The 24,329-nt window shown below is 53.0% G+C and overlaps 2 protein-coding genes across 24 annotated transcripts in view; both read left to right on the top strand.

Moving 5' to 3' along the window:
• Positions 1 to 60: 60 nt before the first annotated feature.
• EMC1 (ER membrane protein complex subunit 1) lies at positions 61 to 15,911 on the top strand. 2 transcript variants are annotated; one of them, XM_075840520.1, is made up of 23 exons: positions 61 to 194; positions 3,379 to 3,503; positions 4,182 to 4,247; positions 4,446 to 4,536; positions 4,768 to 4,896; positions 5,542 to 5,668; positions 5,743 to 5,892; positions 6,094 to 6,264; positions 6,961 to 7,032; positions 7,713 to 7,760; positions 7,843 to 7,965; positions 8,052 to 8,148; positions 8,265 to 8,381; positions 9,469 to 9,668; positions 10,192 to 10,341; positions 10,545 to 10,706; positions 11,486 to 11,605; positions 11,700 to 11,837; positions 12,003 to 12,176; positions 12,266 to 12,476; positions 13,298 to 13,382; positions 13,767 to 13,896; positions 13,971 to 15,911. In XM_075840520.1, exons 1-23 carry the CDS (start codon positions 106 to 108, stop codon positions 14,148 to 14,150), a joined length of 2,955 nt encoding a protein of 984 aa, XP_075696635.1. In that variant the 5' UTR covers positions 61 to 105; the 3' UTR covers positions 14,151 to 15,911. The 2 variants fall into 2 exon arrangements, with proteins under 2 accessions (XP_075696635.1, XP_075696636.1); XM_075840521.1 differs by having other exon boundaries at positions 7,716 to 7,760.
• Positions 15,912 to 18,067: 2,156 nt separating this feature from the next.
• Positions 18,068 to 24,329, top strand: part of UBR4 (ubiquitin protein ligase E3 component n-recognin 4) — a 72,152-nt gene continuing 65,890 nt past the window's right edge. For all 22 annotated transcript variants that reach the window (XM_075840523.1, XM_075840529.1, XM_075840531.1 and 19 more), the window contains exons 1-4: positions 18,068 to 18,212; positions 22,906 to 23,003; positions 23,171 to 23,274; positions 23,533 to 23,662. In XM_075840523.1, coding sequence (XP_075696638.1) covers positions 18,088 to 18,212; positions 22,906 to 23,003; positions 23,171 to 23,274; positions 23,533 to 23,662 — 457 coding nt within the window. In that variant the 5' untranslated portion in view covers positions 18,068 to 18,087. The remainder of the gene's footprint in view (positions 18,213 to 22,905; positions 23,004 to 23,170; positions 23,275 to 23,532; positions 23,663 to 24,329) is intronic.

A 24,329-nucleotide genomic window follows, 5' to 3' on the forward strand; every position in this document is an offset into this window, starting at 1 on the left:
CTTCTTCTATCTGTTTCCTGCTCGTCTCTATGGTGCCGAGGAGGCGCTCTAGCCACTGCCGGGATCTCTCTTGTGACCTGGGGGACTGGCTGGCCTTGCGCTGTCATGGCGGCTTTGGTTCAGTTCGGGGTGTTGCTGCTCTCTGTGTCCCTCAGTGCCGCTGTTTACGAAGATCAAGTGGGCAAGTTTGATTGGTGAGTGCGGGGTAGAGGACGGCGGGGCTAGGACGCTGCTGCATCCGGTGTAACCTCCCTAGACTCAGGTATTCTTGAGAAGTCCGCAGACCTCCCCCTGACATGAGAGGATCATACATATAGCATACGTGTCAGGAGATGCTGCACCCGCTAAGCGGCTCTATATGGATGATCACGTGATCCTGCAATACATTAATGGGAATCATAGTTGGCAATTTAAATGACTTGTTTCCAGGATTGTAATTTTTTTCACATAAGCCCCTCCTTCAAATCATGGCCACGCCCCATAATGACAGCCAGAGAGCTGCCCCATGTATACCGTGCCCCGGCCGAAGGAGCAGCCCCATGTACACCGTGCCCCGGCCGAAGGTGCAGCCCCATGTACACCGTGCCCCGGCCGAAGGAGCAGCCCCATGTACACCGTGCCCCGGCCGAAGGAGCAGCCCCATGTACACCGTGCCCCGGCCGAAGGAGCAGCCCCATGTACACCGTGCCCCGGCCGAAGGAGCAGCCCCATGTACACCGTGCCCCGGCCGAAGGAGCAGCCCCATGTACACCGTGCCCCGGCCGAAGGAGCAGCCCCATGTACACCGTGCCCCGGCCGAAGGAGCAGCCCCATGTACACCGTGCCCCGGCCGAAGGAGCAGCCCCATGTACACCGTGCCCCGGCCGAAGGAGCAGCCCCATGTACACCGTGCCCCGGCCGAAGGAGCAGCCCCATGTACACCGTGCCCCGGCCGAAGGAGCAGCCCCATGTACACCGTGCCCCGGCCGAAGGAGCAGCCCCATGTACACCGTGCCCCGGCCGAAGGAGCAGCCCCATGTACACCGTGCCCCGGCCGAAGGAGCAGCCCCATGTACACCGTGCCCCGGCCGAAGGAGCAGCCCCATGTACACCGTGCCCCGGCCGAAGGAGCAGCCCCATGTACACCGTGCCCCGGCCGAAGGAGCTGCCCCATGTACACCGTGCCCCGGCCGAAGGAGCAGCCCCATGTATACCGTGCCCCGGCCGAAGGAGCAGCCCCATGTACACCGTGCCCCGGCCGAAGGAGCAGCCCCATGTACACCGTGCCCCGGCCGAAGGAGCAGCCCCATGTACACCGTGCCCCGGCCGAAGGAGCAGCCCCATGTACACCGTGCCCCGGCCGAAGGAGCAGCCCCATGTACACCGTGCCCCGGCCGAAGGAGCAGCCCCATGTACACCGTGCCCCGGCCGAAGGAGCAGCCCCATGTACACCGTGCCTCGGCCGAAGGTGCTGCCCCATGTACACCGTGCCCCGGCCGAAGGAGCTGCCCCATGTACACCGTGCCTCGGCCGAAGGAGCTGCCCCATGTGTACCGTGCCCCGGCCGAAGGTGCTGCCCCATGTGTACCGTGCCCCGGCCGAAGGAGCTGCCCCATGTGTACCGTGCCCCGGCCGAAGGTGCTGCCCCATGTACACCGTGCCCCGGCCGAAGGAGCTGCCCCATGTACACCGTGCCTCGGCCGAAGGAGCTGCCCCATGTGTACCGTGCCCCGGCCGAAGGTGCTGCCCCATGTGTACCGTGCCCCGGCCGAAGGAGCTGCCCCATGTGTACCGTGCCCCGGCCGAAGGAGCTGCCCCATGTGTACCGTGCCCCGGCCGAAGGAGCTGCCCCATGTACACCGTGCCCCGGCCGAAGGTGCTGCCCCATGTACACCGTGCCCCGGCCGAAGGTGCTGCCCCATGTATACTGTGCCTCGGCCGAAGGTGCTGCCCCATGTATACCGTGCCCCGGTAGCGGGTACATTGTGGGTGACCCTCTCCTTGTGTTTGCAGGAGGCAGCAGTATGTGGGGTGGTAGTAGCGGGTACATTGTGGGTGACCTTCTCCTTGTGTTTGCAGGAGGCAGCAGTATGTGGGGTGGTAGTAGCGGGTACATTGTGGGTGACCTTCTCCTTGTGTTTGCAGGAGGCAGCAGTATGTGGGGTGGTAGTAGCGGGTACATTGTGGGTGACCTTCTCCTTGTGTTTGCAGGAGGCAGCAGTATGTGGGGTGGTAGTAGCGGGTACATTGTGGGTGACCTTCTCCTTGTGTTTGCAGGAGGCAGCAGTATGTGGGGTGGTAGTAGCGGGTACATTGTGGGTGACCCTCTCCTTGTGTTTGCAGGAGGCAGCAGTATGTGGGGTGGTAGTAGCGGGTACATTGTGGGTGACCTTCTCCTTGTGTTTGCAGGAGGCAGCAGTATGTGGGGTGGTAGTAGCGGGTACATTGTGGGTGACCTCCTCCTTGTGTTTGCAGGAGGCAGCAGTATGTGGGGTGGTAGTAGCGGGTACATTGTGGGTGACCCTGTCCTTGTGTTTGCAGGAGGCAGCAGTATGTGGGGTGGTAGTAGCGGGTACATTGTGGGTGACCCTGTCCTTGTGTTTGCAGGAGGCAGCAGTATGTGGGGTGGTAGTAGCGGGTACATTGTGGGTGACCCTCTCCTTGTGTTTGCAGGAGGCAGCAGTATGTGGGGTGGTAGTAGCGGGTACTTTGTGGGTGACCCTCTCCTTGTGTTTGCAGGAGGCAGCAGTATGTGGGGTGGTAGTAGCGGGTACATTGTGGGTGACCTTCTCCTTGTGTTTGCAGGAGGCAGCAGTATGTGGGGTGGTAGTAGCGGGTACATTGTGGGTGACCTCCTCCTTGTGTTTGCAGGAGGCAGCAGTATGTGGGGTGGTAGTAGCGGGTACATTGTGGGTGACCTTCTCCTTGTGTTTGCAGGAGGCAGCAGTATGTCGGGCGGTAGTAGCGGGTACATTGTGGGTGACCTCCTCCTTGTGTTTGCAGGAGGCAGCAGTATGTGGGGTGGTAGTAGCGGGTACATTGTGGGTGACCTCCTCCTTGTGTTTGCAGGAGGCAGCAGTATGTCGGGCGGTAGTAGCGGGTACATTGTGGGTGACCTCCTCCTTGTGTTTGCAGGAGGCAGCAGTATGTGGGGTGGTAGTAGCGGGTACATTGTGGGTGACCCTGTCCTTGTGTTTGCAGGAGGCAGCAGTATGTGGGGTGGTAGTAGCGGGTACATTGTGGGTGACCCTGTCCTTGTGTTTGCAGGAGGCAGCAGTATGTGGGGTGGTAGTAGCGGGTACATTGTGGGTGACCCTCTCCTTGTGTTTGCAGGAGGCAGCAGTATGTGGGGTGGTAGTAGCGGGTACATTGTGGGTGACCCTCTCCTTGTGTTTGCAGGAGGCAGCAGTATGTCGGGCGGTTCAGGTTCGCTGCTCTGGAGTCCGGACAAGGAGCCAAGAAACTCATCGCTGCCACCGAGAAGAACATCATCGTAGCCTTGAACTCACGCACGGGCGACATCTGTGAGTCCATCATTATAAACCACGGCTAAATGTCACCGGCGGGGGGTGGAGGATGTCCGCACGGGCTGCAACACACAATATACACAGCGCACACTATACACAATATACACAGGCTGCAACACACAATATACACAGGCTGCAACACACAATATACACAGGCTGCAACACACAATATACACAATATACACAGGCTGCAACACACAATATACACAGCGCACACTATACACAATATACACGGGCTGCAACACACAATATACACAGCCCATACTATACACAATATACACAGGCTGCAACACACAATATACACAGCGCACACTATACACAATATACACGGGCTGCAACACACAATATACACAATATACACAGCCCATACTATACACAATATACACAATATACACAGCCCATACTATACACAATATACACAGGCTGCAACACACAATATACACAGCCCATACTATACACAATATACACAGGCTGCAACACACAATATACACAGCCCATACTATACACAATATACACAATATACACAGGCTGCAACACACAATATACACACCGCACAGCACGCGATACACACAGTGCACTCAAATATTTACTTTCCTCCTCCCATGGATTATGTTCTTGGTGATTTGGCTGGCCGGGCCGTGCTCTTGCGTCGCTGATTGTCGCTCTGTTTTCCAGTATGGCGTCACATTGATAAGGACACGGCGGACGGCTCCGTTGATGCTCTGCTGATGTACGGACAAGGTGAGTTCTGCTGATCCGGCGCTTCATGGTAATAACTCGGGATTATTTTATGCTACAACAATTGGTATTAAAAAGAACAATTTCAGCAAATCTCTACGTAGGCCGCGGTAACGTTCCCTTATTGGGGATGATTTCGAGGCCACGTTATTTGTGTATCGATTCCTCATTCTATTGTCTCTTTAATACTTTTCTTTCCAGATGCCGTCACTATATCAGGGGGTCGAGTTTTACGTTCCTGGGAGGTTAACATCGGGGGTCTGAATTGGGAAGCCCTCCTAGAGCCCGGCAGGTAAGAGTTAATGACACGGCAGAATTTACTGGAATTGTTCAATTCGTATTAAAAAAAAAATCTATCGGTTTCCATTCCTGTGATGGCTCCGCACATTAACCCCGTGATGTCACCGGCCCGGAATCAATTCACAGACCTATGTAGATCGCAGTCTTGTCCCGGCTCCTCCGCTGTGCAGGGAGCGTGCCGCGCTGGTGTCCGGTTTGTGTTGACCGTATTTTATCTCCGCAGTTTTCAGGCAGCCGGTTTTGCTGGAACTCAGGACACGGCAAGGTACATAGCGGTACTGAAGAACTCTGCGCTGTCCCTTCACTATCTGTCCAACGGGCACCAGAAATGGTCCGAACCTCTGCCAGACAGGTACGAGACGTGTAGTCCACTGGATAGGGGTACGTAATGTCCCCACCTATGTGTCCTGCAACATCAGCTGTTTTTTTTAATGGGGTTGGGGGGGGTAAAAGGTGTTGAGTTAAAAGAAGGTAAATGCTGAAGCCCCACGGTCTGGAAAAATAATTGGGACAAGGTGTATGTTACTCTTGATTATATATAGATCTATTCTTTGTAGGGGATGTACAGGTTCAGAAAAAAAAACCATGTCTTCTTTCTTTCAGAAACAGCGCCACACCTGTCCATGGTTGTTTTTGGTATTGCAGTTCAGCTCCATTTAAGTAAATGGGAAAGTGCTGCAATACCACATACAGCCTGTAGACAAGTGTGGCGCTGTTTTGGGAATTAAGCAGCCATGTTTTTCTAATCTAGAACAACCACTCAAATTTTGGGGACTTCACCCCTTCCAGTAGGGAACAATAGGGTCAAGACGGTTGCAGTTAGTGTTTAAAGTGTACACGAGCGCACACGAGCCCTTCTGCAGCTCCGTTTCAGCGATTGGTGGGGGTCTCAGTGCTCAGACCCCCACCAATCAAAACTTCTGACACGTCACTATGATATGTCAGAAGTTTGTGGAGCTTTTAGTTCCACTTTAATCTTTCGTATTCCTCCACCCAGCGGCGCCGTGCAGTACCAGCTGCTGCATTCCTCCTACAAAGGCGTGGTACATGTGGTTGGCATCGTCCCAAACGATCACATCCGGATCCTGACGTTCAGCGTGGAAGACGGGTCGATCAGTCAGCAGGTAGGCTGGAGATAGTCAGCAGTCATGGCGAGGGCCGTATAATGTCCTGACCACCGTCCGTCGTCTTTTCACAGGTTCAGGTGTCCACTCATTGGCTGGACACTCTACAGGGGACGTGCGGGATAGTCACAGAGAGTGTCCTGATCTGTGCAGACACGGTCACTGCCTCCCTCCATACCCTGTCCTTGCTGTCCGGGGACGAGACCACTCAGCATCACCTGCAGGTCAGAGCCACCACGTCATAACACGCTATAGACCACCACTTCCCAGCCTGAAATGGCTGATAACAGAGAATAAAAGTCTTTGCTCTCATGGCTGTGTATGAATGATGATTGGTAGTGATAGTTTGGGATGCGTTGCACCTGTTGGGGGCTCTTCCTTGGTGTGTGGGGGGTGATCGCTGTATCTTTTACCTGTTATTTTAGGCTCTTGGCGTGGAAGTGATTGATGACTTCACCGAGCTCGGCGTTGTTACAGCTCCACGGACTACAACGGGACCAACGCTGCCACAGTTCTTCCTCCAGATCTCTCCACGGCGCTTCTTGTTAATGCAGTATCGAGACGGCGTCCTCACCCCGCTGCGCGACTTCTCTCAGGTGAGCGACTTCTAAGACCATTCATACAATAGAACTGGGGGCTGTCAACTCTCCTGACATGTCTGTTTTAGTAAATAGTTGTATTCCCGTTGAATTAACAATTCTGGAGCAGATTTTCTTAGAATGCGTTGTGCTGTTCCTCTGTTATTCCTCCTGGAAATGTATATAAAATGGACAGTGGATGTTACCAGTTGGGGGTGTGTCACTACGTAGACTGACACTGTCCAATCAGTGCTGACTGTGAGACTGTGAGACCCTTTGATAAGCGGAATAGTAACACTCAGTTGTCAACTTATGAATACATTTCTAGGAGGAATAACAGAGGAACGACGCGAGGTAGAATTCTGAGAAAATATGTTCCAGAATCATTATTTTATTTTAGTATTTACTAAAATAGATATGTCAGGAGAGGGGGCAGGTAATCTTTAATCCAACTCCACTTTCAAATCGTGTCAAAATGTAGTTATTCCTGTTACTTGCAGTACCACTTTTCACCTGAAATGATTTATCATAGGTATCAATGCAACAGCGCCTCCAATTGTAATCTTATCAAAATCTAATTCATGTACTAAGGGTTCTTTAATATTCCTAAAGAATTTCTAGATTTGTGCACTTTTCAGATCCGCTTCATAATCCAAAATCTAAGACTGGAAACAGACATAATGCGAGTTCTTTAACATGTCCCTCTTGTTCTAGGCGTACCTGGTCACTTTTGCTTCCACTGGAGAAAAGTCCGTGGCTGCCGTCCTGCAGTGCAAGACTGACACGGTGAGCGCCCAATGTACAATGACACCTCCAGCCATACACGGTAATAAATCCGTATATCAGAAGGGGAAACTGTCTGAATTTCAGGCTGACGCTGCACGTGACGGAACGCTTCTCATACACAGTCGTCTTCTCCTTCAACTCATCTCCTCCTTTTACAATGAATAAACATTTCATATTATTGGAGTTCTGCCACTTTCTAATATACTTTTGTTTTTCAATTGCTCATCATTTTAAAGATCTCTGATTGCGGTCAGTGAATGGATAAATGTTACAATGGATAAATATTATAATTTTACAAACCCAAGGCTAAAAAGCTGTCCTAAGCCAAGACTTCACTGAGGGTTTGCTATTATTGTGTCCAGTATTGGCGATGTTTTATGGGTTCCAACGCATCAGCAGGACCCATCTCTCCCACACTGAATGTTTTATCTGCACTGATACATTGTATCAGTCCGGAGTACAAACTGTTTGACTCACATAGGATTATCTTCATGTGATACAATTGTAACAAACCCGCAACCGTTACTCAGGTCTGTATAGGTATTCAGCCTCTGGATGCAAACAAGAGTGTTTCCATTCATTGACAGTAAGCTGAGATAATGAAAACGGTAACGAATTGAATACCGTATATTTGGAAGCTGCCTGACACTTACGATTTTATTTTTTTCACCCTTACAAAGCAGAAAACACCAGAGGTGGAGATTCCGGCCGGACTGAGCTGCTCTCAGGTAACTCCGCCATTGTGGTACGGAGCTTGGCGCACTCCAGCGATTCATTACATCCTGTAACTTGGGGGTCTTCTTTCTGCAGGACGCCGGATCATGCGCCGGACAGACCTTCACTATCAGCCTGCACATGGCGGACAGCGGCCGCAGGCTCCTGGACACCACCATGACCTTCGCTCTGGAGCAGAGCTGCGTGACGCCCGACGCTGTGAGTGCCGCCATCGCTCTTTCCGCGTTCTGGCTTTGCGCAGCCACGATCCATCCTCTCACTTGGTCTTTCTGTTTTTTTTCCAGTTGTACCTGCAGCTGTTCCTGAAGAAGGACGACTCGGTGGGTTATCGAGCTCTGGTGCAAACCGAGGACAACCAGCTCTTGTTCCTGCAGCAGCCAGGTGACCCCTGACCCCCCAAATCCGTCAAATGACGTGGCTTTAAAATGACACAAAACGTGATTTTTATTATACATTTTGTATTAGTGACTTTTTTTTGTTTGTTACGTTATTGACAGGGAAAACCTTATGGCTGCGGGAGGAGTCGCTGGCTGACGTCATCACTATGGAAATGGTTGATTTGCCGCTCACAGGGGCCCAGGCCGAGCTGGAAGGAGAATTTGGGAAGAAAGCAGGTACGGCGTCGGCGGGTGGGGCTGTGGGGTGTTTGGACGTCTCTCTGCGGGTATATTTGCTCTCAGATCTCGCTTTTAGTTCTGTTTTAAGGCCTTTTCTTCTTTTCTTTTGCTTTTTCTTTTTTTCATGCTGCCCTGGATCCAGCTCTACAAGGTAACACCGACCTGCATGAGCCAATCTAGAACATCTGTCACATAATCGCAGCAATTACCTCTAACGATCATTGTTTAGTTCTAGATGTTATGCAGTAAAATTCCGCTAATCCGGCATACACATCAGATTATCAGAAGGTAAAACTATTGGAGGTGTAAATTAGACAGGCTGGTTAGATGGACACGCTACTGTCCAGTGCCGGACTGGAATTGCTTCGGTCCCATGCCGGATTATCAGGATGTCCTGACCATTAGATGCTGGATTAACGGACTTTTACTGTAATCCAATTACCATAGTATGAGAAATTTCTTGTCTGCACGTCGTCTTCTATCACACAGGTCCTTGGTCTCTTGTCTAAGATCGAATACATATTAGGAATGCTTGTCTTACCCTCGAGACACCGATGTCCTGATGAGATTATCACATAGAATATCATCTGTATTTTGAGGGATTTAAAGGGGTTTTCCACGACTGGACAACTGACAACCTATCCGCAGGACAGGTCAAAAGTGTATGATCGGTGCGGGTCCAGCACCCGGACCCTGCACCGAGCAGCTGGCGCCGGATCATTTGAAGGGTATGCAGTCATGGAAGCTGGAAGCAGACATCTCCATCCACTGGATAACGGCAGTACTGCAGCTCGGCTGCTATTCCATGACCGGAGCCATCTGCTTCCGGCATGGACGTCCGGTGCCTGGAGGCAGCCGGAGCAGCTGATCGGTGCAGGGCCGGGTGTCGGACCTCCACCGATCATATACTGATGGCCTATCCTGTGGATAATCCACCAAGGACAGCGGACCCCAAGAGCGTGTTTTGTGCTCTGGCTTCTAGAGAGGAGCCCTCCCCCCTCTATACTCTGCCGTCATAACTTATAAAAGTGTTTTACGTCTATCGTTGTAGTAATTTCTGCCATGTTGCTGTCCCTTTTATTAGACGGTCTCCTGGGAATGGTGTTTAAGCGTTTGTCCTCCCAGTTGATTTTGCTGCAGTCCTGGAGCGCTCACTTATGGAAGATGTTCTGCGACGCCCGGAAACCGCGCAGCCAGATCCGCAACGAGATCAACGTCGACACGCTGGCAAGAGATGACTTCAATCTGCAGAAGATGATGGTCCTGGTGACCTCTTCTGGAAAGGTGAAGGCTTCAGGTTCTGGTGACACGCGGCGACGGTATAAGTGGATGTGATGGATGTCGACCGCGTCATCCTCCATGTCGTCTTCTACATCAGTCGACATACTGGCTTGTCCGGTTTATATATAAATAACGCTTAATCACTGTATGAGTTATGCAACTTTCTGCTTCAATTCCAAGCCATTTTCAAAACCTTTGCTTGCAGTCAGTGAATGGGTGCAGTCGATTACTTCCAAAGACTGAAAACCTGTCATGATCATATCCAACGGACACAGCTGCGCATCTCGTTGCAGTGTATAAGAGCTTTTTCTTGTAAAGAAAGAGACACACTGCGAGCAGCGGTTTTTAGCCTCTGGATATAAACAGGAAGGTTTCCATTCGCTGACAGCATGCAGGGATCTTGAAATTGGTGACGGATTGAAACACAGCGTATTATAGAGAACTTTTCATTTTACAAATTAGGGATAGTTTATCTGTAAGTGGTGGATTGCTGATGTATCTGAGAGCCTCTTCTGTTTTCCTGCAGCTCTTTGGCATAGAGAGCAGCTCAGGAAGCATCCTGTGGAAGTTTTACCTGCCGGGAGTCAAGCCTGCGGCCTCCTTCAAGCTTGTTGTACAGAGAACTACTGCCCACTTCCCGCACCCCCCTCAGTGCACTTTGCTGGTGAAGGACAAGGTGAGAATATCTGCTCCATTGTGATTTACAAGTTATCTACAGATGTAGCAGAGCTGAGATTGTCGGGTGCAGAAGATCGACCTGCTGTTATCATGCAGCACGGCTCTGCTACATCTGGATGTCTATAGTTTATTATTATCATTAGGAAAGCTGATACTTGAGTCCTGTTTGTCTTATGGAAAATATTCTGGTTTATTTACCAGGAGTTGGCCATGACCTCCATCTACGTCTTCAACCCTATCTTTGGTAAACTGAGTCAGATGACCCCTCCACCTCTGCAGAGACCCATCCTTCAATCCCTACTGCTCCCTATAATGGATCATGACTACGCCAAAGTGCTGCTCCTGCTGGACGATCAGCATAAGGTGAGACTGGGAAGATCAGAATCATTTTCCCGTCCTCTACGGTTCGGTTCGTTCATTAATCCTGTGTCTGGGAAAGCTGGGTGACAACCAATATGGCTGCCATTACAGCTTGCACTAAGGCCTCATGCACACGGCTGTTCTCACGGTCCACGATTACGGGCGGCCGCGAACAGCCACCCGCATTTTCGGCCCGTGCTCCCATATAAAGTAGGGGATCACGTCCGTAAAAAGCAATATATAGGACATGTTTTATCTTTTACGGAGGCTTCCTCCGGCCCGCACACCTTCCTCCGGCCCGCACACCTTCCTCCGGCCCGCACACCTTCCTCCGGCCCGCACACCGTCCTCCGGCCCGCACACCGTCCTCCGGGCCGCACACCATCCTCCGGCCCGCACACCTTCCTCCGGCCCGCACACCTTCCTCCGGCCCCCACACCTTCCTCCGGCCCCCACACCTTCCTCCGTCCCGCACACCGTCCTCCGTCCCGCACACCGTCCTCCGTCCCGCACACCGTCCTCCGGCCCGCACACCGTCCCGCAAATATACAGGAAGGTGTGTGTGGTCAATAGAAATGAATGGGTCTGTAATTGCGGTCTAAATCTACGGTCGTGTGCATGAGGCCTAAGGGTTATCACCCAGGCTTCCTGCAGTCAGGGCTCGGGGAAAGCTGGGTGGCAACCAATATGGCCACTATTACAGCTCCGTCCTATGAATTCTGGGAAAGTATGGCCTAGTTATAAAGGGACGTCTTGTGTATAACGCTTCTCCTGCCTTCCAGGTCGTCCCCTTCCCATCCACAAAGTACGTTCTGCAGCAGTTGCAGGAATTTTCTTCTACCGTCTTCTTCTACTTGGTGGATTCTGAGAGGGGGAAACTCACCGGACTTCGCCTACACAAGGTAACCTGTTATAAGGAGAAACCTCTGACTTTTCTGTGTGTCCTCTGGTTTCTTGTGATGTTTCCGCTCACTTAGGACTTTCTTCTTCTTCCAGGATCTTTCCACAGAGGAGATCTGGGAAATCCTTCTCCCCCCTGAACTTCAGAGGATTACAGTGGTGAAGGGAAAGCGTTCCAATGAGCACGTCCACTCCCAGGGCCGCGTTATGGGCGACCGCAGTGTCCTCTACAAGGTAAGGCTCACTCTGTGCCAAGACGGGCTGCGTCTACGTGGTATCATAAGGAACGCAAATCACAGGTGCTACGACACCGGCTGAATGTCCACCCCTCGTACTATCACCGGTTACCTATAAAGCCTATGTCAACCCCGTATACCACTGAATGTTTCTGTTTTGCAGTACTTGAACCCCAACTTATTGGCGCTGATTACGGAGAGCACAGACACCCACCCCGAGCGCTGCTTCATAGGAATCTACCTGGTCGATGGCGTGACCGGCCGTATAATTCACTCATCCGTGCAGAGGAAAGCCAAAGGTCCCGTGCACCTCGTCCACTCCGAGAACTGGATGGTGGTAAGATCTATATCCTGATCCTTCCACTTACCGTTTCTTCTTTCTATTTCTACCCTGTACGACGCACGTCTTCACTTGTCTCCATTCAGTACCAGTATTGGAACAGCAAGGCTCGCCGCAACGAGCTGACAGTCCTGGAGCTTTATGAAGGGACCGAGCAGTATAACAGCACCAGCTTCAGTTCCCTGGACAGACCTTACCTCCCGCATGTCCTTCAGCAATCCTATATCTTCCCCTCAACCATCCGCGCCATGCAAGCCACCATCACCGAGCGTGGCATCACCAGCCGGCACATCCTCAGTGAGTATCGGCCCTTCCTCCATCCCAAGCGTTGTCCTCCGGCTGCCATGATAACCCTCCGGCACCCCACGAACGTGTCGTTGGTGCAGAGATGGGGTGACGGAGGGAGTCGCCTCCCTCTATCTAACCACAGAGATGCCGTGGTCGCTATTGACCGTGGCATCTAAGGGGTTAAAAGGCCAGGATCGAAGTTGGCTTTGATCCTGTCCGTTGCAGCTGAGGATTGGCGCATTTACGGAGCTTTGCGTTCGGACCGGCGCCATAAATGTATGATGCAGGCAGGCAGGGGTTAAAGGGGTAGAATAGAAAGTGCAGCAACTTTCTAATATACTAATAAACCCTTACTTTTCTACGACTCTGTTTGCTGTCAGTGAATAGCAATTCTCTCTGCAGGTTTAGAGTCCAGGCTGGGCTCTTACCTACACTGGTGCATTGCAACTATCCCCGCAGCTGTGTAATCAGGGCAAGGTCGGATCCCTCCATAGACTCAAGTCAGTGAAAACGTACGGGGGGGGGGTCACGTTTTTCAAATCTGGAGTTTCCCCACGTACGTGTGAATCCAGCTTTTTGGATATAAACACTGAATATTTTCATTCACTGACAGCAGGCAGAGATCTTGACAATTGTAAAGAATTGAACCAGAGTAATTTTACAGTGACTAAACGTTATAAACATAAGTCTGGACTGGCCCTTTAAGGTTCGTTGTACGCAGATACTTTTCTTCTATGTTCTCTATACAGCGCCTTGCAGTCATCGTGACGCGTTTTGATTTCAGTTTTGTTGTGAATCACACCAGTCACTTATTTAATTGATTTCCGCAGTTGGACTTCCATCAGGAGCGATCCTTTCTCTTCCTAAGGCTTTACTGGACCCTCGCCGGCCGGAAATCCCTACCGAGTACACTAGGTAAGACGTAGAATGATCTCACTCATGTCAGTGGGAGACACTACGACCATGGGTGATGGCTCCTATGTCATGAATAGGACGGGGGGCCCCCATTGTCAGGATCGGTGAGGTCCTAGATGTCAGACCACCGATCCTTATATTAGGGATGACCCTCCTGTTACTGCAGAGAGATGGTCACTCTCCTTTTACATTCTCTGGGTGATCTGGAGACAGAAAGGCACGAACACTCAGCTGTTTCATACCATAGACTCTAATGGAGTGGGGTTACTTATGTGCATCCACTTGGATTTTACTTGGAGATTTCCTTGAAGCCTCTGACAACACTTACTGTCACCTGTGACCCTTTCACACCTGAACTTATGAAATGTTTTTGTCATTTTGCAGAGAGGAGAACCTGATTCCCTACACGCCCGACATTCAGATTCACGCGGAACGCTTTATAAACTACAACCAGACCGTGTCCAGAATGAGGGGGATTTACACGGCCCCGTCCGGCCTGGAGTCCACCTGTCTTGTGAGTGCTCAGGAGGCGGGTGAGGGGCTGCCGGTGTTTCAGATCTTCAATGTTCCCCCTCTTTTCCTCTGCAGGTTGTGGCTTATGGACTGGACATCTACCAGACTCGCGTGTACCCCTCCAAGCAGTTTGACGTGTTAAAGGACGACTACGATTACATCCTGATCAGCAGCGTGCTCATCGGCCTGGTCTTTGCCACAATGATCACCAAGAGACTGGCACAAGTCAAACTCCTGAACCGGGCCTGGCGCTAAGCCGGGAGTATGGACAACCTTCCCCCATCTCTGATTGCAGGAGAGAGGAGGCCGTTCATGGACTCTAGGGAAATAACTGCTGTAACTTGAATCTGTCATGCGCCAGCCTGCTGCCACGTTACTGCCACCCTACTGCTGGTGGACGGGCCGGCACTGGAGTAAATAAGAAGAATGGATGAGTGAAATAAATTTTTATTAAAGGGGTTTTCTTGTTCTATGTACAAAAATGAGAAAGGGTTAAAGGGCTGGTCCAGTTCTGTTTTGTTTTTTTATACTGATGAGCTATCCACAGGATCATCAGTATAGGATGAGTGGGGGTCTGACACGTGGACCCTCACCTGTCAGCAGTTCCAGCTTCCGCATCGGTGCCAGAAACAGATGGCGCCGTCACAGTATAGCGGTCGTGTTGCAGCACGGCCCCTATACAGCTGTTAGAGCCTTCTGCTTCCGACCCCTGCGTAGCTGCCGGGTGCTGGAACAGCTGCTCGGTGTGGGGTCCGGGTGTTGGACCCCCTTCCGATCATATACTGACCTGTCTTGTGGATAGGTCAACAGCATTAAAAAAAAAAACAGCTCTCAACCTGGACAACCCCTTTAATCATTGTAAAGTTCTGCAGCTTTCTAATATACTCTGCTTTAATACCTAATTATTTTCAAGATTGCTGTTTGCTGTCAGTGAATGGGAACATTCTTGTTTAGAGAGAATCTGTACTGACTTAATGCGTCTCATAGCTACAGTTGTATCTAGTCTAGATCATTCTCTGTGAACTAAACAGTCTGGACTCCATTTTATCTGCGCTGATACATTGTAACAAACTATCAATACGGGAGAGGCAACTATTGTATGTATCTCTAGGACGGGCGAGACTGGAAACAATTGTAGCAAAACCCAGCTGTGTGAGCAGGACCATCTCATGACAGCCAATGAATGTTATTAAGAATGAGTTCTTTCATTGACTGCAAGCAGAGAAATTGAAAATGGTGAGAAATTAAATAAGTAGGTATATGAGAGTTTTTTTTTTTGTTTTTTTTACATAAAACCGGAAGACCCTTTTAAAAGGCATATGACTTGTTTGCATGGCCCTGCTGGACTCCTTATCTATCAGCCCCCCGTCCCTTGCGGCTCCGCTCCCGATCAGTTGGTATTGGTTGGGTAAAAGAAGCATCGCATGGCGCCCATCGAAATCAATGGATCATCTGTGACGCTGGCGTCCGTGACGCTTTCCGCCCCTTTATTAAAATACCCCAATTCAAAAGGGTTCATCCAAACAAAGTCGCCCCTTCGTTACCCACTAACAATGTATTTTATAATCTATTCATACTATGGAGGAACCGGTCTGAAGAAGTGCCGGATTATCAGAAATTCTGAACTACTGGAAGTTGTGATTACATACTGGTGGCACTCATGTTACCCGGATATATGGCACGGGCGCTGTTCTGCACCACGATTGTGATTCCCCCCCCCCCCCCTCCCCTCTTTCACAACAATCTGAGGATCTCCCACCGCAGAAGGATAAGGAGGCCGGAGCGTTGATGTGGAGTCCCTGATGTCTTGTCCCTAAACAAGTCCTGTCCCTCGTCTCGGTTGTGTGCATGTGCGGTGTGGGAATGTGAGCTTATCGACGTTCTTAATTTATATAATTATCGTTTTGTTTCACCCAGAACCTGATGATTTATCTGTAGAAATGTTTGGAGCAGAATTCCCTTTTTTTTTTTACACTGAAGAAGGAAATGAAAGAATAAAATCTGATGACTCTGAAAGCCTCTCTGTAAAATGAGGAGCGTTGGGAGGGACGGATTGTATAACCAACAGACTGGCCATGCTGGGTACTAGGAAAGCTGGGTGGCAGCCCCTCAGTGTGAGGAGTGGCGGACATATTTACTGGGGGATTTTTGGGTTAAATGCTGTTTAATCTGCTAATTGTAGTAAATGATACAGGAGGGAGTATAGGGATGGCCTGGGTATGTAGGGTGAGGGGCTGCAGCGGCCAAGGTGCATGTGGTGAGGTCCTGCAGCAGCCGGGGTGCGTGTGGTGAGGTCCTGCAGCAGCCGGGGTGCGTGTGGTGAGGTCCTGCAGCAGTCGGGGTGCTTTTGGTGAGGTTCTGCAGCAGCCGGGGTGCGTGTGGTGAGGTTCTGCGGTATACAGTGGGAGGTCCTGCAGCAGCCGGGGTGCGCGTGGTGAGGTTCTGCAGCAGCCGGGGTGCTCGTGGTGAGGTCCTGCTGCAGCTGGGGTGCGCGTGGTGAAGTTCTGCAGCAGCCGGGGTGCGTGTGGTGAGGTTCTGCAGCAGCCGGGGTGCGCGTGGTGAGGTCCTGCTGCAGCTGGGGTGCGCGTGGTGAGGTTCTGCAGCAGCCGGGGTGCGTGTGGTGAGGTCCTGCAGCAGCCGGGGTGCGTGTGGTGAGGTCCTGCAGCAGCCGGGGTGCATGTGGTGAGGTTCTGCAGCAGTCGGGGTGCTTTTGGTGAGGTTCTTCAGCAGCCGGGGTGCGTGTGGTGAGGTTCTGCGGTATGCAGTGGGAGGTCCTGCAGCAGCCGGGGTGCGCGTGGTGAGGTTCTGCAGCAGCCGGGGTGCGCGTGGTGAGGTCCTGCTGCAGCTGGGGTGCGTGTGGTGAGGTCCTGCAGCAGCCGGGGTGCGTGTGGTGAGGTTCTGCAGCAGCCGGGGTGCGTGTGGTGAGGTCCTGCAGCAGCCGGGGTGCGTGTGGTGAGGTTCTGCAGCATCCAGGGTGCGTGTGGTGAGGTTCTGCAGTATGCAGGGGGAGGTCCTGCAGCAGCCGGGGTGCGTGTGGTGGTGTTCTGCAGTAACTGGGCTGCGCGTGGTGGTGTTCTGCAGTAACCGGGGTGCATGTGGTGAGGTTCTGCAGTAACCGGGGTGCGCGTGGTGGTGTTCTGCAGTAACCGGGGTGCATGTGGTGAGGTTCTGCAGTAACCGGGGTGCGCGTGGTGGTGTTCTGCAGTAACCGGGGTGCATGTGGTGAGGTTCTGCAGTAACCGGGGTGCGTGTGGTGAGGTTCTGCAGTAACCGGGGTGCGTGTGGTGAGGTTCTGCAGCATCCAGGGTGCGTGTGGTGAGGTTCTGCAGTATGCAGGGGGAGGTCCTCCAGCAGCCGGGGTGCGTGTGGTGGTGTTCTGCAGTAACTGGGGTGCGCGTGGTGGTGTTCTGCAGTAACCGGGGTGCATGTGGTGAGGTTCTGCAGTAACCGGGGTGCGCGTGGTGAGGTTCTGCAGTAACCGGGGTGCGTGTGGTGAGGTTCTGCAGTAACCGGGGTGCATGTGGTGAGGTTCTGCAGTAACCGGGGTGCGCGTGGTGGTGTTCTGCAGTAACCGGGGTGCGTGTGGTGAGGTTCTGCAGTAACCGGGGTGCGTGTGGTGAGGTTCTGCAGTAACCGGGGTGCGCGTGGTGGTGTTCTGCAGTAACCGGGGTGCATGTGGTGAGGTTCTGCAGTAACCGGGGTGCATGTGGTGAGGTTCTGCAGCAGCCAGGTATAAATTACTCCAGAAGTTCTGCAGATTTTTTTTCCTATGACAGTGTTCCCATATTATTGGCAGTATTGTGGAGTATACGCTGCGCTGGTCTAAGATGTCACCCATTGGTCCATAAACCCTGTGTGTCCACGAGAACAGCGAAGTCTTTGTAGGAGAAGGAAGCTGCCTGACATATAATGTGAAATGTCCTCTCCATATTTATTATCTGAGCAGTAGTAATGGCATATATCAGGCATTTATCTGATCTGCTGTGACGCTGGAGGGTCACGGTGATGACTATAGCTCCCCCTCAGGGTCACTGTCGTGTGAAATTTTCCAGTCGGTCTTCCCATACCAACATGGTGGAGCAGTGGTTGCCACACACAAGACGGCGGCCAGAGGCGGATGTCACGTGTCCTCTTTTGGCTGTAAAGGCGTACGTCACTTCCGGTAGGCGCTCAGTCACTTTCTAGAAAGAAAATGGCGTCGAGCGGTGGTTGCTCGGGGCCCGGTTGGGAGGTGGCGGTACGGCCGCTCCTCTCCGCCTCTTACTCGGCTTTTGACATGAAGGAGTTGCCGCAGCTGCTGGCCTCCGTTATAGAGAGGTGAGGAGAGCCGGGGGGATAGAGGCAGCGGGTCCGGGGACCCAGGGATGGAGAGAGCTGTGTCACTGCGGCCATGACAGGTGCGGGAGCGGCACCCGAGAGGCCCCAAACCCCCTGACTACCGCGGTCACTATAACAGCATGACGTCATCCCTTACGCCGCTTATCCTGCACCCCCGACAATCCCAGCCCGTCACAGGCTGCAGAGACCCCCCTGACAACTCAATCACCCAGTGCCCCCTGACCACCCCGACACCTCACATCACCCAGTGACCCCCGGCCACAACCCCGACACCTCACATCACCCAGTGACCCCCGGCCACAACCCCGACACCTCACATCACCCAGTGACCCCCGGCCACAACACAACCCCGACACCTCACATCACCCAGTGACCCCCGGCCACAACCCCGACACCTCCCATCACCCAGTGACCCCCTGACAACCCCGACACCTCACATCACCCAGTGACCCCCGGCCACAACCCCGACACCTCACATCACCCAGTGACCCCCGGCCACAACCCCGACACCTCACATCACCCAGTGACCCCCGGCCACAACCCCGACACCTCACATCACCCAGTGACCCCCGGCCACAACCCCGACACCTCCCATCACCCAGTGACCCCCTGACAACCCCGACACCTCACATCACCCAGTGACCCCCGGCCACAACCCCGACACCTCACATCACCCAGTGACCCCCGGCCACAACCCCGACACCTCACATCACCCAGTGACCCCCGGCCACAACCCCGACACCTCACATCACCCAGTGACCCCCGGCCACAACCCCGACACCTCACATCACCCAGTGACCCCCGGCCACAACCCCGACACCTCACATCACCCAGTGACCCCCGGCCACAACCCCGACACCTCACATCACCCAGTGACCCCCGGCCACAACCCCGACACCTCACATCACCCAGTGACCCCCGGCCACAACCCCGACACCTCACATCACCCAGTGACCCCCGGCCACAACCCCGACACCTCACATCACCCAGTGACCCCCGGCCACAACCCCGACACCTCACATCACCCAGTGACCCCCGGCCACAACCCCGACACCTCACATCACCCAGTGACCCCCGGCCACAACCCCGACACCTCACATCACCCAGTGACCCCCGGCCACAACCCCGACACCTCACATCACCCAGTGACCCCCGGCCACAACCCCGACACCTCACATCACCCAGTGACCCCCGGCCACAACCCCGACACCTCACATCACCCAGTGACCCCCGGCCACAACCCCGACACCTCACATCACCCAGTGACCCCCGGCCACAACCCCGACACCTCACATCACCCAGTGACCCCCGGCCACAACCCCGACACCTCACATCACCCAGTGACCCCCGGCCACAACCCCGACACCTCACATCACCCAGTGACCCCCGGCCACAACCCCGACACCTCACATCACCCAGTGACCCCCGGCCACAACCCCGACACCTCACATCACCCAGTGACCCCCGGCCACAACCCCGACACCTCACATCACCCAGTGACCCCCGGCCACAACCCCGACACCTCACATCACCCAGTGACCCCCGGCCACAACCCCGACACCTCACATCACCCAGTGACCCCCGGCCACAACCCCGACACCTCACATCACCCAGTGACCCCCGGCCACAACCCCGACACCTCACATCACCCAGTGACCCCCGGCCACAACCCCGACACCTCACATCACCCAGTGACCCCCGGCCACAACCCCGACACCTCACATCACCCAGTGACCCCCGGCCACAACCCCGACACCTCACATCACCCAGTGACCCCCGGCCACAACCCCGACACCTCACATCACCCAGTGACCCCCGGCCACAACCCCGACACCTCACATCACCCAGTGACCCCCGGCCACAACCCCGACACCTCACATCACCCAGTGACCCCCTGACAACCCCGACACCTCACATCACCCAGTGACCCCCGGCCACAACTCCGACACCTCACATCACCCAGTGACCCCCTGACAACCCCGACACCTCACGTCACCCAGTGACCCCCTGACAACCGCGACACCTCACGTCACCCAGTGACCCCCGGCCACAACCCCGACACCTCACGTCACCCAGTGACCCCCGGCCACAACCCCGACACCTCACGTCACCCAGTGACCCCCGGCCACAACCCCGACACCTCACGTCACCCAGTGACCCCCGGCCACAACCCCGACACCTCACGTCACCCAGTGACCCCCGGCCACAACCCCGACACCTCACGTCACCCAGTGACCCCCGGCCACAACCCCGACACCTCACGTCACCCAGTGACCCCCGGCCACAACCCCGACACCTCACGTCACCCAGTGACCCCCGGCCACAACCCCGACACCTCACGTCACCCAGTGACCCCCGGCCACAACCCCGACACCTCACGTCACCCAGTGACCCCCGGCCACAACCCCGACACCTCACTTCACCCAGTGACCCCCGGCCACAACCGCGACACCTCACATCACCCAGTGACCCCCTGACAACCCCGACACCTCACATCACCCAGTGACCCCCGGCCACAACACCTCACATCACCCAGTGACCCCCTGACAACCGCGACACCTCACATCACCCAGTGACCCCCTGACAACCGCGACACCTCACATCACCCAGTGACCCCCTGACAACCGCGACACCTCACATCACCCAGTGACCCCCTGACAACCGCGACACCTCACATCACCCAGTGACCACCTGACAACCCCGACACCTCACATCACCCGGCGACCCCCTGACACCCTAAGTGTGTACCTGTGGCTCTGTACCCCCCTCCTGATCACCGAAACCACGGCAGATATCCTGACACCGCCAGAGCTGATCCCTGGAGACCCGCCCCCCGGTCCCCCGATATCAATAACACCCCTCATCCTCCTGCAGTGACTACTCCTCATACACCACCTGCCGTCATGCTGGAGATTATCGTACCCTCCGGAGCCCTCCAATGTCCCCGAACACACCAAATCTCAATCTACAGCCTGCTCCGTCAGACACCGACAACTATCACCCCGATCATCCTCTCCCTCCAGTCGCCTCCACCACCCTGAGCCCCTCACTCTCCGTGATGTCATCATTGCTACCCCTCACCCACATCTGCAAGACAATTATGTAACGGCAATTAAAATATTTTTTATTTCTGTGTCTTTCTGCGCTGTAAGATGGTGCCTGTAGCTGCTATCATCCGAAACGTCCCCCCTCCGTGTCCCCCGCGCGGGCCCTCCGTGTCCCCCGCGCGGGCCCTCCCACGTTTTTTCTGGCGATTTCATCCTTTGCATTCCAGTATAAAATCGACGGCGCAAATGCAGGAGAGGAGGGGGATCCACATTATGCCCTCAAATCTGCAGCAGAATAATCTGTGTGGTGTGAATGGGGTAATGGAAACCTTCATCATATGACGTCTTACTGCCGAAAACCCACCATATCTGAACGTGACCTAAGACGTTCAGATGTGAAAGTGATCCTGGCCCTCACAAGGCTTTGCGATAATCCCTGGCCAGAGCGTCAGTAACTCTCTGGCCGGGGATTCCGCTCCTAGAGCCCCTAGTGGCACTGTCTCCGGGCTCTAGGGCGCCGTCTCCGGGCTCTAGGGCGCTGGCACTTTATATCTGGGCACTATCTATGTGGGCACTAGTGTTTTCAGGGGGTTAAGACGAAAAAAAACCTGACAAATTATTAAATTCATATATGGTTGTGTTCAGATGGCACTGGTTTCTTTGGGTGCTCGAGGTAGGGTCCCAACCCGGGTGTAGGTTAAGAATTTGTACTCGGCACACCTTGCTTGTGTTACAAAAATATATATTTTTATTATGGATGCCAGAGGCTGCATGTGCGACGTCGACGTTTCGGTCAGACAGACCTTCGTCGGGCACTGAGCCGTGCTGGGGACTGGATCGGTACAAAATATGATGCGTATATAGCGCTGCTGTGGTCAGTAACCGGCGGCTTACCGCTCTGTGTTGGCGCCAACACAGAGCGGTAAGCCGCCGGTTACTGACCACAGCAGCGCTATATACGCATCATATTTTGTACCGATCCAGTCCCCAGCACGGCTCAGTGCCCGACGAAGGTCTGTCTGACCGAAACGTCGACGTCGCACATGCAGCCTCTGGCATCCATAATAAAAATATATATTTTTGTAACACAAGCAAGGTGTGCCGAGTACAAATTCTTAAATTATTAAATTCATCAGGGTTGTGTGAAAAACGGATAACAAACGGTCTGACCATTAAAAACGGTCAGGCGGCAGGGAAATGAATAAAGATTTGGAGACACTGGTGCAAAACAACCATGATAAACGTCGTGTGACTATGAACGGCACATCGCAGAGTTCTTGAACAACGTGTTACAGAATTGTTGTTTTATAGGGAATAAAATTATTTACTAAAATACGCACGTCAGGAGAGGGGACCGGTCCTCTAATGAAAACATTTTTCTTTCTTTACATTCAGAAATTAAAAACCCCTCTGGTCTTGTCCTGCGCACACAGCGGAGGGTTTGTTACAGTGTTTCTGCGCTTTCAATCCTCTGTGAGCTAAACACATCAGTATCCTGTCCTGTACTCCTGTGACGGCTCTCACCTGCACTGCAGCATTGTCACAACTCATCAGCTGTGTGAGCAGGACTCGATCAGGGACGTCCGCTTATTTCATGTCATTTAATCGTCTGTGTCGCTTTTCAGTGAATCTGAGATTCTTCACCACGACAAACAGTATGAACCTTTCTACTCCTCGTTCGTGGCGCTGTCCACCCATTACATCACAACCGTGTGCAACCAGAGTAAGTATCTCTGCCGCGGACCGCGCAGTGCCAGCATGTGACCAGTGCCAGGTTGGCATGCTGGTGCTTGTAGTTCTACACTTGTCATGTGACTTGAGTTGTACATTATCCGGGCTGGCGCCTGCAGTTATCTGCTCTCTTATGATCTCCTCTTTTTACTCCCTCAGTTCCTAGGAACCAGTTACAATCTGTAGCTGCTGCTTGCAAAGTCTTGCTGGAGTTTTCCCTGCTGCGTCTGGAGAGTCCCGATGAGGCGTGCGCCGTGTCTCAGGTGGGTCCAGGTTTTGTTCCGGACTTCATTTTTCAGCCGGAGCTGTGTACGAACTAGATGCCCGTTGGCTTCAATGGACGCTGCATGTAAATTCACCCTACACTCTGCGTGGCGGATGTTTACAGCGTTCTGTGTTGATTGGTTCAGTGAGATTACGCTCCTATGATACGGACTGGGCAGTATATGGGCTGTTCATTTGGCTGCAGAGTATTGTAATGTAATGCTTTAATGATGACAACTCTTCTTTATACTCCGCAGAAGCACCTGATCCTGCTGATCAAGGGTCTATGTACCGGCACCAGCCGCCTGGATCGGACGGAGATCATCACTTTTACTGCAATGATGAAATCCTCTAAACTGCCACAGACTGTACAGACCCTTTCTGATGGTGAGATTTATTGTCTGCGTTTTCCAGTCCGTCAATGCCGTTTTAATAATGTATAATTAATCTACAGAAAAAAGTTGTCACTGTATACATTCATTACATTACTGATCTTGAGTTACATCCTGTATTATACTCCAGAGCTGCACTCACTATTCTGCTGGTGGAGTCACTGTGTACATACATTACATTACTTATCCTGTACTGATCCTGAGTTACATCCTGTATTATACTCCAGAGCTGCACTCACTATTCTGCTGGTGGAGTCACTGTCTACATACATTACATTACTTATCCTGTACTCATCCTGAGTTACAACCTGTATTATACTCCAGAGCTGCACTCACTATTCTGCTGGTGGAGTCACTGTGTACATACATTACATTACTTATCCTGTACTGATCCTGAGTTATATCCTGTATTATACTCCAGAGCTGCACTCACTATTCTGCTGGTGGGGTCACTGTGTACATACATTACATTACTTATCCTGTACTGATCCTGAATTACATCCTGTATTATACTCCAGAGCTGCACTCACTATTCTGCTGGTGGAGTCACTGTGTACATACGTTACTTATCCTGTACTGATCCTCAGTTACATCCTGTATTATACTCCAGAGCTGCACTCACTATTCTGCTGGTGGAGTCACTGTGTACATACATTACATTA

The sequence above is a fragment of the Rhinoderma darwinii genome, chromosome 10 (assembly GCF_050947455.1).
Source record: "Rhinoderma darwinii isolate aRhiDar2 chromosome 10, aRhiDar2.hap1, whole genome shotgun sequence".
Classification (NCBI taxonomy): Eukaryota; Metazoa; Chordata; class Amphibia; order Anura; family Rhinodermatidae; genus Rhinoderma; species Rhinoderma darwinii.

Coding starts and splice junctions, on each gene's coding strand:
- EMC1 (XM_075840520.1), top strand. CDS start 106: ATGGCGGCTTTGGTTCAGTTCGGGGTGTTGCTGCTCTCTGTGTCCCTC. Junction 7,966..8,051: donor GCTGCGTGACGCCCGACGCT/GTGAGTGCCGCC, acceptor TTTTTTTTCCAG/TTGTACCTGCAGCTGTTCCT. Junction 12,477..13,297: donor CACCAGCCGGCACATCCTCA/GTGAGTATCGGC, acceptor TGATTTCCGCAG/TTGGACTTCCATCAGGAGCG.